At 38.1% G+C, this 11,222-nt stretch overlaps 4 protein-coding genes across 4 annotated transcripts; 2 read left to right on the top strand and 2 right to left on the bottom strand.

Moving 5' to 3' along the window:
- Window positions 1-49: 49 nt before the first annotated feature.
- RHIMIDRAFT_293871 (uncharacterized protein) lies at window positions 50-1,241 on the top strand (the record flags this gene model as incomplete). The annotated part of the gene is made up of 2 exons (XM_023614024.1): window positions 50-306; window positions 644-1,241. The coding sequence occupies 2 exons, from the start codon at window positions 50-52 to the stop codon at window positions 1,239-1,241; spliced, it is 855 nt and encodes a 284-aa protein (XP_023463599.1).
- A 79-nt stretch (window positions 1,242-1,320) lies between these two features.
- On the bottom strand, window positions 1,321-2,257 carry RHIMIDRAFT_293870 (uncharacterized protein). Its single transcript, XM_023614023.1, has 3 exons — window positions 2,196-2,257; window positions 1,782-2,127; window positions 1,321-1,717 (listed from the first exon to the last, which is right to left on the bottom strand). The coding sequence occupies exons 1-3, from the start codon at window positions 2,247-2,249 to the stop codon at window positions 1,434-1,436; spliced, it is 684 nt and encodes a 227-aa protein (XP_023463598.1). The 5' UTR covers window positions 2,250-2,257; the 3' UTR covers window positions 1,321-1,433.
- A 1,369-nt stretch (window positions 2,258-3,626) lies between these two features.
- On the top strand, window positions 3,627-6,225 carry RHIMIDRAFT_245608 (putative U3 small nucleolar RNA-associated protein 13; the record flags this gene model as incomplete). The annotated part of the gene is made up of 5 exons (XM_023610222.1): window positions 3,627-3,664; window positions 3,713-3,860; window positions 3,913-5,693; window positions 5,744-6,071; window positions 6,121-6,225. The coding sequence occupies 5 exons, from the start codon at window positions 3,627-3,629 to the stop codon at window positions 6,223-6,225; spliced, it is 2,400 nt and encodes a 799-aa protein (XP_023463597.1).
- Window positions 6,226-6,315: 90 nt separating this feature from the next.
- Window positions 6,316-7,205, bottom strand: RHIMIDRAFT_40174 (glycoside hydrolase/deacetylase). Its single transcript, XM_023615205.1, has 2 exons — window positions 6,957-7,205; window positions 6,316-6,890 (listed from the first exon to the last, which is right to left on the bottom strand). The coding sequence occupies exons 1-2, from the start codon at window positions 7,181-7,183 to the stop codon at window positions 6,344-6,346; spliced, it is 774 nt and encodes a 257-aa protein (XP_023463596.1). The 5' UTR covers window positions 7,184-7,205; the 3' UTR covers window positions 6,316-6,343.
- Between the last annotated feature and the right edge of the window lie 4,017 nt (window positions 7,206-11,222).

The following is an 11,222-nucleotide window of genomic DNA, read 5'->3' as shown; positions in this document are numbered from 1 at the left end:
CCTCTTACCGTCAGTACGTTATGTAAACATTACAATTATTTGCCCCTCTATGGATGAAGTTGAAAGTAGAGTGGATATGCTATTCGATTCCTTTGATACTGCACCTTCGAATGCTTGGTCTTCTCAAAGCCATTACAGTAGTTTAATAGATGTGTTTGGTAGAAAGGCGCTATTAGTAATTGACGATGGCTCGCCAGATAAAGCGATATACTTGGTAGACATACAATGCAAAAATAGAACAACCAAAAAATGGACTGAAACAGTAAACGAAAACCCTTTGATCAAAGTTTTCGTCAACATAGATTCGTTTGATGAGGGGATAGATTATGATTTATACGAATAATTTTATTTGTTGGCTCTATGACTCATAGTGCGCTTAGTATTAGCCTTGTCAATAAAGGTATGACATTTGTTGTCAAATGGTCTTTTTCAGCTTTCGTCAACTCTTTTAATTACAGATTATGTACTATCAGAATGCTGGCTCAACATTCTCTTTTCTGGCTGTAGTAGGTCAACAAAGTTCATATATTTGGCTCGCGTAGAGACAAATGTGAAAAAGGACTTTTCATGCTGACAGAACTGCTGGGTCGAGGGAAAGAAGAAACAGATAATAAGGGAGTATTAACCATTTAAATGTAAGCAGTCATGACTGTTTTTTACGATTTGCACAATTGGAGCTCTTTCGCATCATTGTACGTTACACTAACCACGATGAAAACAACTGCTTCAGCTACACAGGGGATCGCTCGACCAATCCTCGGGGTAACGTTGTACACCGCTGGCTTAAAGAAAAGGACATTATCGTATGGAATAGACGACTGGTTTTTGGTCAACCTACATTTCTGACACATAAAGAGAGCAGTATTATTGATCTTTTCATGAGCATTACTGTACTATGCGATCCAGAAATGAGAATCTTTACGGACAAACCCCTCAGTTCCGATCACAAGACGATCTCTTTCTCTTTTAAAAGCATTGCTCTCTATCAACCGATACAAGTACAACGAATCATATGGAATCTTGGAAAATTGAAAGAACAAAATGTTCGCGACGCATACACTCAACAAGTGCAGTCAACCTTGACCCGTCTTGAACTGTCAACTCAATCTGTTTCCCACCAGGTTGATGACATAAAAATAGCACAGAGACGTATAGAAGAGCTCAACCATCTTATATATCAAATCATATATGACTCACTGGATGCTACTTTCGGTCGGGTTACTTCAAGCTACAACTACTGACAGGGCTTCTGGACACAGTAAGATGGCATAAATAAAGATAGGAGCAGGGTATAAGAGCAGAACGGCATAGGATATAAGGGCGGAAAGGTATAGGAGGTAAAAGAATATTTGATATTTAAGGATTGGTAGAGACAGTAGGAAGGTTTAGTGATAGGAGAGCATAAGGATAGGAAAGCATAAGGCATGATGGTATCAGCTAATCATCTTCAGGAGTTTTTCTTTTGTTGCTGCTGACATAGCAAAGAGGAGAGGGAATGGCAAGTCATTGTCATTATCCAAACAAACAGACGTCGATGCCTCTTTAATGGTATTTATGGTACCTTTGACAATTTGCACTGCATTAAAGACCAGTTTCAAAACAAGAGGAAAAAGACGAGGGGTATCAGCCACCGTTTCAGGCAAGCACAGCCGTTTTAATCGAGTGACCAAAGACATTAAGCCTTCAAAGTTCACTAAAAGATCAGTCAAGTTTAAACCTATTACATAAATGAGTCTAAGTCATATACGGTTATTCTTTGATTTTTCTTTTTTACTCCTTACCGTATATCATGAAGCCAACAGTCTTAATACCGCTCATGTTGATACCGTACTGTTGCGATATTTGAAGAGCTTCGCTCTTCATCATTATTGGCGCCTTGATACCTACTTCATTTAGCTCCTTTGTGCCATGAGAGCCACTATCGACAAGTCCGATCTCGAGGCATGCGACTTCAATGGAACCGTAGTAGTAACGGAGATCTGCATGTTTGCCAGAAATTTTTCTTTTTTCCTGGCATATGCAACCAATTGTTTGCATACTATTTCTATGCTCGGAAGAAGCAGGGCTTTCATTACCTCTATATATCAGCAAAAATGGATTAGCCCTGATAATATTTAACGGTGTACACTACGCGCACAAGGAAATTTTCGAGAGGGTTAATATCACAAGCGCTACCTGTGATGTCGTCAACAAACCTTTTCGATGTGCAGTGTCACGTTAAACTTGTTTAGGAAGAGATATCTTTCCATGTTCCTTGATGTTGAATATGACTTTTATAAAGTTTCAAAAAGAAAGAGATAAAATGTTGTTATTTATTCTAATTATTCTAATTTTATGTTGTCAATCTATCAACAAAGAACCAAGTTGATTCAAGAGTAATTATGATAAATCGTATTTTATATTAAAGAGAGTGAACTGGACAGCCTTATGTTAGGTAAACACTTTGGTAGTGTGAAGTTGTATAGCCCTCTGGTGGTCGATACGATACTTATCCTCGGCACCCTGGCCAGCCCTTCGCAAAAGCCCATACCATTCACTGTCTCCAGATGCACTGTAGACTCGTGCTGCCTCAAACCATTTCTGACCCATTGTCCTTCCTTTTAAATATGTTACCTACCAGAAAACCTCGCTCTCGTGGAGAATCCACTGGCCAGCTATATGCAGAATCCTGTATGAACTTGATTACCTATATCACGCTAAGCTTCCGCCTACTCCGCCCACTCGCCTCGGGCAAAGATTCTTAGAATGGATCTCCTCTTCTCCTTCTCACTAGTGCAACTTACACTTGACTTCATTCACTCCTTCCAAAGCATTTTTATCCTTCATCCCAAAAGGGTTTTTTAATCACCACTATCCTTCCTTTATGAACTATCTCAGGCGGGAAAGATGTAATATTATAATCTTGCGCCCAATTGAGGTTTTAATTATTTATAAATAAAAATCTGCTTAAACGTATAGTGGGCTTTTCTCTTGTTAAATTAATTCCCGGATTGGGATCAGCAATAAATCAGATAAGCAGGAATAACTAATAAACAACGTACAATAATATCTCTATTTAATATATCATAGTAGAGTATAATTGTATATTGGCTTGTTTGGAGTTCACAGTCGGGAACAAACGGTTTTCAGTGAAGGAGTTGTTGTCGTGTGATTTATCCAAGCTAGCTATAAAATCGATATCGGCATCACCTTTACTTGCAGCAACAGGTAATATCTTTCGATTGACAACCTCACTAATCAAATCGACTTTGGCATCATCATATTCACTGGAAGCATCAGCAAAAACTCTTTCGAACGATACTTTCACCAGCCGGGCCGACTTCGTTGACAGCATCTGTATTGTTCTTTTTTTTCGATGTTCTTTCTACTAAACATCCTTCTTCTTCGATCATTGTCAAGGCCGTTGTTGAGATATGAGTTTATGTTCTTCTTTTTTGTCTTTGTAATGTACGTTAATCTCTTTTTGATATGATGTAAACAGCTCAGACTTGACTGTAAAAGCTTCTTTTTAATTGCATAAACCTTGATATAAGCAAGCCACAGTGACTGCATTTCATTCTGAAGTTCTACCACAAGAAAAGCAAAAAGGGCAACTTTATTGTTTCTATCGCAGTCTATTTCTCAACATGGCCGATGAATCTACGAAATTGATATTGAAGACAAGGTACTTTGAATTAAACACACTGTGAACATGATAATAATACCTTAATAGTTTCAAGTCCATCAAAACAATTGAATCAATCTATAATGGTGGCAAGGTTGAGATTACTCAGGATTCAAAATACTTGATTTCAACACTTAGCGAGGATATTATTGTTACTGAACTTGCAACAGGAAAGCAAGTTCATCAATTAGAAGGCGTATGTTTGCAACATTATTCATTTGCTTTAAAGCATGCTAATTTTATTATAGGATACTGAACTGGTGACCACCATGGCTGTTAAGCCCAATGGAAAGCATCTAGTCAGCGCTAGTCGAAGCTTATTCATAAGAATTTGGGAACTTGAAAAGGGAGAATGTGTCCGAACGTTCAAGGCACATGATTCTGCACCTGTGATTGTCATGGATATCGATGAGACATCAACCTTGGTAGCTACCGGTTTTGCAGATGGTTCCGTCAAAGTGTGGGATATTGATAAGGGTTACTGTACACATAACTTTAAAGGACACGGAGGCGTTATCAGTGCTCTCAAGTTCCACAAGCATGAAGGCAAATGGTATCTTGCGTCAGGTGCAGTCGACTGTCAAGTGAGAATTTGGGATTTACAATCAAGAAACAGTGTAGCCGTATTGAAGAGTCATGTCAGTGTTATCCGTGGTCTTGACTTTTCTGCAGATGGTCAGTACCTTATATCTGGTTCTCGCGATAAAGTTGTGAACGTATGGGACTGGAAAGCAAAACAGCTTAGGGCCACATATCCCATTTTTGAAACGATTGAAACAGTTGGATTTGTTGAAAAGAATGAGGAAGTGACGGCCAAGTTTGGCAGTGAATACGCTCAATCCGACATCTTTTATACTGCAGGCGATTCAGGACTTGTCAAGCTGTGGGATATGAAGACTGGAAAATTGATCAAGGCACAAGAACCCGAAAAGAATAGTCAGCATACGATTACAGACGTTGTATATATCAAAAGCGCTAGAGTTTTAGCAGTCGTGACCAATGATCAAAATATTCTCATGTACTCTCTGGAACAACAACTTGAACGTGTAAAGCAGATTGTTGGTTATAATGACGAAGTTGTTGATGTTGCTTATGTGGGAGAAGATGAGACATACTTGGCAGCAGCTACCAATAGTGCCCAATTAAGAATATACAATGTCGAAACACAAGACTGTGATTTACTGTATGGACACACAGACATGATCATTTCTTTGGATAGATCAAGAGATGGTACGCTTCTTGTCACAGCATCTAAAGATAAGACAGCACGTCTCTGGAAGATTGATACAGCACAAGAAGATCATAAGAAGAAATATATGCCTGCAGGTGTATGTGTTGGACATACAGAATCAGTAGGTGCAGTTGCATTATCTAGAAAATCAAAGACTTTTATGATCACAGGAAGTCAAGATAGAACAATAAAGTACTGGAACTTGAGAGAGATGGATTTGGATAACCCAGACGAAAACTTTAAACCCAAATCATTATACACTCATCAAGCACACGATAAAGACATCAACACCATTTGCGTTGCTCCCAATGATAAATTCTTTGCAACTGGTTCACAGGATAAGACAGCCAAACTTTGGAACGTGGACACGGGAGAACTGGTTGGTACCATGAAAGGTCACAAGCGTGGTGTTTGGTGTGCACGATTCTCTCCTGTAGACCAGGTCTTGGCTACAAGTTCTGGTGATAAGACAGTCAAGATATGGAATTTAAAAGACTTCACATGCTTAAAGACATTTGAAGGCCATACTAACTCAGTCCTTCGAGTTGAGTTTTTGACAGCTGGTATGCAATTAGTGTCTGCCGCTTCAGATGGTCTGGTGAAAGTGTGGACAATCAAGACAAACGAGTGTGCGGCTACACTTGATAATCACACTGAAAAAGTGTGGGCTTTGGCTATTCGAAAAGACGAAAAGTTTGTAGTATCTGCAGGTGCTGACTCTGTTGTTAATTTCTGGGAAGATGTCACTTTACAAGAACAAGAAGAAGAGTTGAAAGAAAAAGAAGAATTGATTATCAAGTAAAATGCGTTGTGTCTTGTCCATCAACATAACTAACATTTTAATTTAGGGAACAAGAATTGCAAAACTTTATGCGCAAGAAAGATTATCTAAATGCTATTCTATTGGCATTATCGCTAGAACAGCCTTACCGTTTACTACATCTATTCAAGGAAGTTTCTGAATCCAGACCAGAAGGGGACCAGAGCATTACTGGATCAGAAAATGTAGATAAAATCCTTGCAGAATTATCAATCGAAAATATCGAAAAAATGCTAAAGTACATCCGAGATTGGAACACAAATGCAAAACATTCAGATGTAGCACAAACAGTATTGAATGCCATTTTAATGTCGCGTAGCGCAGAAGAAATTGTTGAAATACCATCTGCTAAAGAGGTAAGAAAGCATATAGATGTTTACAAGGAGGCTAATGCATTATTTCTAGATCATTGATGGTCTGTTACCGTACACTGATAGACACTATCAACGTATAGACGACCTTATAACCCAATCATTTATTATAGACTACACTTTGCAAGCACAACAGTAATAAATAACATAGCATCCTTGTTTTGTCAATTATTTTTGAAAAAAGAGAGCTCATTTTTCTAAAGTACACAGTTTATTAAAACATTTAAATTCTAATGAGTAATGATACATGAGTGCATTTATTTACTCTTGTAAGCGCTGTTCTTGGTGTTACCAAGACATTCAGCAACAGTGACAAACTTGTAGTTCTTCTTGCTCTTGATGTAAGAGATAACCCAAGGAACAAGCTTGTCAACAGTCTTCTTGTGAACATCATGTTGAAGAGCAATATGACCATGAGGCTTCTTCTTGTTATCAGCTTCAATGACGCTCTTGTATTCTTGTTGTTCGCTAGCAAGGCTGGCAATATCCTTGTATCTCCAGTCATTGGAATCAATATCCCAGAGGATAACCTTGTATCCAAGTTGACCAAGAGTAGCGAGTGTGTTGTCATCATAAGCACCGGAAGGAGGACGCATGTAGACAGGAGTCTTACCAATGACAGACTTGAAAATCTTTTCAAGCTTGGTCATTTCAGACTTGACCTGAGAAGCACTTAGGCCAGCAAGTTCCTTGTGGCTAAAAGTGTGGCTGCCAATTTGGTGGCCCTTGTCATAGACATGCTTGATAACTTGCTTGTAAGTCTTTGTACCAGCGGGAGTCTTTACGCTTTGACGTTCAACATCACTATAAAAAATACATCAGGCTAAATTAGGCTATCATTAAGAAAAAAAAAAAAGGAGAGTTACTTACACCCAGTTGTTACCGTTCATGAAGAAGGTGGCGGTAACACCTTTAGATTTAAGCGTATCAGCCAATGCCCAAGTGTATTCGTAAGGTCCATCGTCAAAGGTCAAAGCAATAGTGCCAGGAACGGAACAGGTAGTGTAAACCTTGGCCTTGACAGCTCTCTTTTCAACAGGAACAGCAGAAACAGCAGTGGCAATGGCAGCCAAAGAAGCAAGAAGGGTGAGACGCATTTGTATAATTAAATTAAAAAAGAAAGGAAAGGGGCGTTAATAAATACATCAGATCATGGCGTGCCTCCTTTTATAAGCATTCGATGTCTTGTCCCGCTCAGTCAATTACGATGAGGTTTCACACACACACACACATATATACACACATCTTGATGAGTTCTGATCGCCAAGGCTTTTTAAACACAAAATGAGCAGATTAATATCATATCAACTCTTTTGCATGCTATGTCTTGTAGCATGTCTACCCTTAAGATAGCTCAAGAAGGTTGCTTGAATGACATATTCGCCAAGTTATTTTTAACTTTTTTATAATACCGCCTTAAACGGTTTCTGATATTTTTAAATCAAGATGTCAGTCTTTGCTAAAGCAAAAGGAGATATATACGTACTTGGTCATGTCTTAATTTGTTCGATCCTTTAATAATTGGTAATTATGACCCTTTTTGATGCTTGATTTTTCTTTACATAAAGATAATGGCAAATTCATAGAAGAAGAGAAAAGCGTTGTCTCTTCCTATATTTGGAAATTTGTATGTTCCCAGGTTATCTGTCGGGCAAAATACTATAATTGGGTAGTATGACAATGGATCATGCAACTATCTTCTGTAACACACAGCAAAGTTGGCCACTCCTGACACGCTGTAGGGCGATAAAAATACACTTATTCCCGAAATAATGTTACTGCGATCTATCTGATTCATGCTCTGAGTATTTATAAAATGATGTAAGACCTATATGTTCTTTATTCCTTCAGGACTGAAAATCCTTCACTGTAGCCAATAAACGAGGCTCTGCATCTTGCGTTTATATGCGCGACCTCGATCAAAGAAACTTATCTATATTCCGTAGACATCCATTCAACGTCAAAATATCAAACTAAAACATATACCATTGTATAAATAAATTAGATATAGGTAAGCTTAAAAAGACGTCCCATAGATATATTAATTTGCCCACTTTTGAATCTTTGGATCTCAAAAAGTATTTTAAATCTAATCATTATATAGAATCTTTTTCATCTGAAGGCAGTGTAGGAAGCTCAAGCAAGTTGTAAACAAAAACTCTGAAATATGGTTGTTAAATTACGGATGTACAAGCAACAATGGCAAGAAGTAGTGGTTTATCAAATTATCGTATATACTTGACTCTTTAAACGAAGATCATCTTTGGAAAAATTTCAGGGGTCACATTATCATTTTAGTTTGTGTTGCAATTTAATGTCCTGACTATACAGTGCATTTTCAGAAATGGAAGTCGTACTTTTGGAAACCATGCCTCTTTGCTTGAAATGATGTCGTGTCATCATGATTTCTTGGCATTCGAAAAAAAAAAAAATTTATTTGAAGATGGACATGGAAATGTCGTTGATGAGAATGGCGGCCCTGAGTCCATGGAGTACATTGTCGATCAAAATGAGTTTGTTGTTGAGACAATTGCCACTCACACTGATTACTTGAAAAATGTAGCTTCCAGCAAATCTTCATCGGCTTGTCCAATGCGAATAGAAAAGCCAAAAGATGAAGACATTCGTATGAAGGAGGCCAGCATGAAACGTGATTATGAGCGTTATACCGTCCAGAATAAGGTTAGATTTTTCGGCCTGAAGATTGAGAAGTGTATGAGTACATCAGCTGCAGCGAAGCAGTTGAGCATTCACATTCGAACTGCCCAGAGGTGGGGTTAGACAGTACTGTATTTTTATTAATTATTGACATTAATTTTATAAAATATTTTCGTAAAAAGACGACAAAGAAAAATAGGTTTGAATAAAACGACATCATGTCAAAAGAGAGAGAGATAATGAGTATATGTAGAAAAAGAGAGAAAAAGTAAGCTAGTATTAGAGCACATATCCCAATATTAGTTTTACTTACCACCAAGGTGCATTCTGGGGAGGGTAGCGATAACTACCCAGGAAAGTTTAAACAAAAAAAAAGGAACGGAGGACAGAGAGAACCCAGGGCGTCAGAAGAGACTAGTAGGGAACGTTCTAGATACACGCCAGAGAGCAAAGAGGGCGGGGCAAGCGAGTCAGAGTAAGGACCATGAGGACAGGCTAGTTTTGATTGGTAAATCTTTGAACACCCAGAGGGACATTTGATAATTGCTGTAAAGAAGCAAAAAAAGGACTCGATTAAAATGGGTTTTTATATGTTTTTCTTTCAAACAGATTTCAGGATTGAATACTTAAGACAAAGAAATCATGTCAAATAGAAGCAATCTACATGGTGGCCATTCAAGAATATGCATTGCCAAATATGACTACATGTTCTTCTGATTTCATGGAAAAACCGAATAAAGAATTTAAACTTTTACAGAGAGACTAAAGAGGGCGATTTCTAATACTAGGTTAGTTTCAACTCCAAGACAGCCCACCTGTTAATATTACTGTCAAATGGGATAGTGAGCCATATTCTTTTTGTATTTGTTATTACTCTGATAACATTACAACGGTTTCAATACGACATCTAACTTTGGAAAGCACGACATTCAGTCTCATTATTTTTTGGAAATACAGTATATCCATGGAACAACAGACGAAGTTGTCAACTATGACAGAGCGTACTCATATACTACAAGCGCAATTCCTCTTACGATCTCTGTCATTGCCAGATGATGCGCTTCTGACTTACTTACTTCCACATATACTATATCAAAAACGCCACTGTGGAAACGTTGTGCGCAATATACTGATATACTAGGCAAACGATTGTTAAAGAAGATACGTCTGCAATATCTGCAAGACAACTTAGAACAGCGGCGTACTGCACGCAGCTTAAATCTGCTCTCACTGTGTTGCCTAACAATCTCTTTGGATCCAATTCTTTGGTTACCCATGACAAGGCTGGAAAGAATCCGATACATACGGTGGCATCTTGGTTGGTTACCCAGTTATAACACTACTCGCTGCCTTCGACACACCTCATAGCTTCTTACAAAATAACATGCCATCTATTGCCTCGACGTGCATCACCGTCTACAAATACCGAAGTCTATAACTGATCCTCTGTCCCTCCTTTTAAATAAGCTTCCCACTCGAAAGCCACGCTCTTGTCAAACAAGATCGTTTTAGACTATCAGATGGCCCGTAATCTGCGCTATCTTACATGAGCTTGATTACCTATACCATGAAAAGAGCCACCGTCATCATCTGACCCAGGGCAGAAACTGATTAAATGGTTATTTAACTCTTCATAGCAGTGTTTTTAACACTTATTCCGTGAATCTGTCAGTCAAAGCATTTTTGCCCTCGAGTCCAGAGGGATTTTTAGATACTGCCTCACAACTTGAACTGGCCAGGACAAAAACAATATAATAAAAATATCATGCGCCCCTTGTGGCCATTATATTTTATAAATAAAATTGTTTAACCATATATCCATGGATGTCAAGGCTGGTACATTTCATATGGCATGAATTTTGTTCTCACTATTGGAACGTTGTACTGAATATGATATTTGGAGAGGTGATAAATGGAAATGCCCGGGAAAAAGAAAACTAGAACGCTTTTCTTTTTAAAGGTTCAGCTTATACTGAAGTTCTGTTTGACAAAAAAAAAAGCGTATTTCAAATTTGCAGTCATTGATTGATCCACTTTCACCACCGTGGCTCGCTAACTCTCAATATGTTAAAAAAAAAACGATTTACTCAATCCCCTCAATTAAGACTCCTCTTATATTTTCAAGCACAGTATAAAAGCCCACTTGTTCTCTTTTGACGCTCTTTGTCTGTTTATACTGATAAAAATAACCATCAATTGTTGAACAGGTCAAAGTTCGGTTTATAATTGTTTTTAAATCAACATTTAACTTCAGTCTAAAGCTTCTCAAAATACAGCGCAAATTATATCCTCATTACAAATAATAAGACTCCCTCACTGACGTGCATGTTGACCCAAGGTTCGTCTTCATGATTTTATTTCATGATCGTTGCAAATGAACAGTTCCCAAGTTGTTTCCAAGATGCATCGATAGTGTTTCCAAGGTGTTTCCAAGGTGTTTCCAAGGTGTTTCCAAGGTGTTTCCAAGGTGTTTCCAAG

The sequence above is a fragment of the Rhizopus microsporus genome (genome assembly GCF_002708625.1).
Source record: "Rhizopus microsporus ATCC 52813 unplaced genomic scaffold scaffold_15, whole genome shotgun sequence".
NCBI classification, from domain to species: domain Eukaryota; kingdom Fungi; phylum Mucoromycota; class Mucoromycetes; order Mucorales; family Rhizopodaceae; genus Rhizopus; species Rhizopus microsporus.
The sequence above is the reverse complement of the archived record's forward strand: the minus strand, read 5'-3'. Positions and strand labels throughout refer to the sequence as shown.

Bases quoted from the DNA above. Each gene is read 5' to 3' on its own strand.
- RHIMIDRAFT_293870 (XM_023614023.1), bottom strand. From the start codon at position 2,249: ATGGAAAGATATCTCTTCCTAAACAAGTTTAACGTGACACTGCACATC. The intron at 2,128-2,195 runs GTTTGTTGACGA...TTGTGCGCGTAG, and splicing joins TGACACTGCACATCGAAAAG to TGTACACCGTTAAATATTAT. The intron at 1,718-1,781 runs GTAAGGAGTAAA...TTTATGTAATAG, and splicing joins TGTTGGCTTCATGATATACG to GTTTAAACTTGACTGATCTT.
- RHIMIDRAFT_40174 (XM_023615205.1), bottom strand. From the start codon at position 7,183: ATGCGTCTCACCCTTCTTGCTTCTTTGGCTGCCATTGCCACTGCTGTT. The intron at 6,891-6,956 runs GTAAGTAACTCT...TATTTTTTATAG, and splicing joins ATGAACGGTAACAACTGGGT to TGATGTTGAACGTCAAAGCG.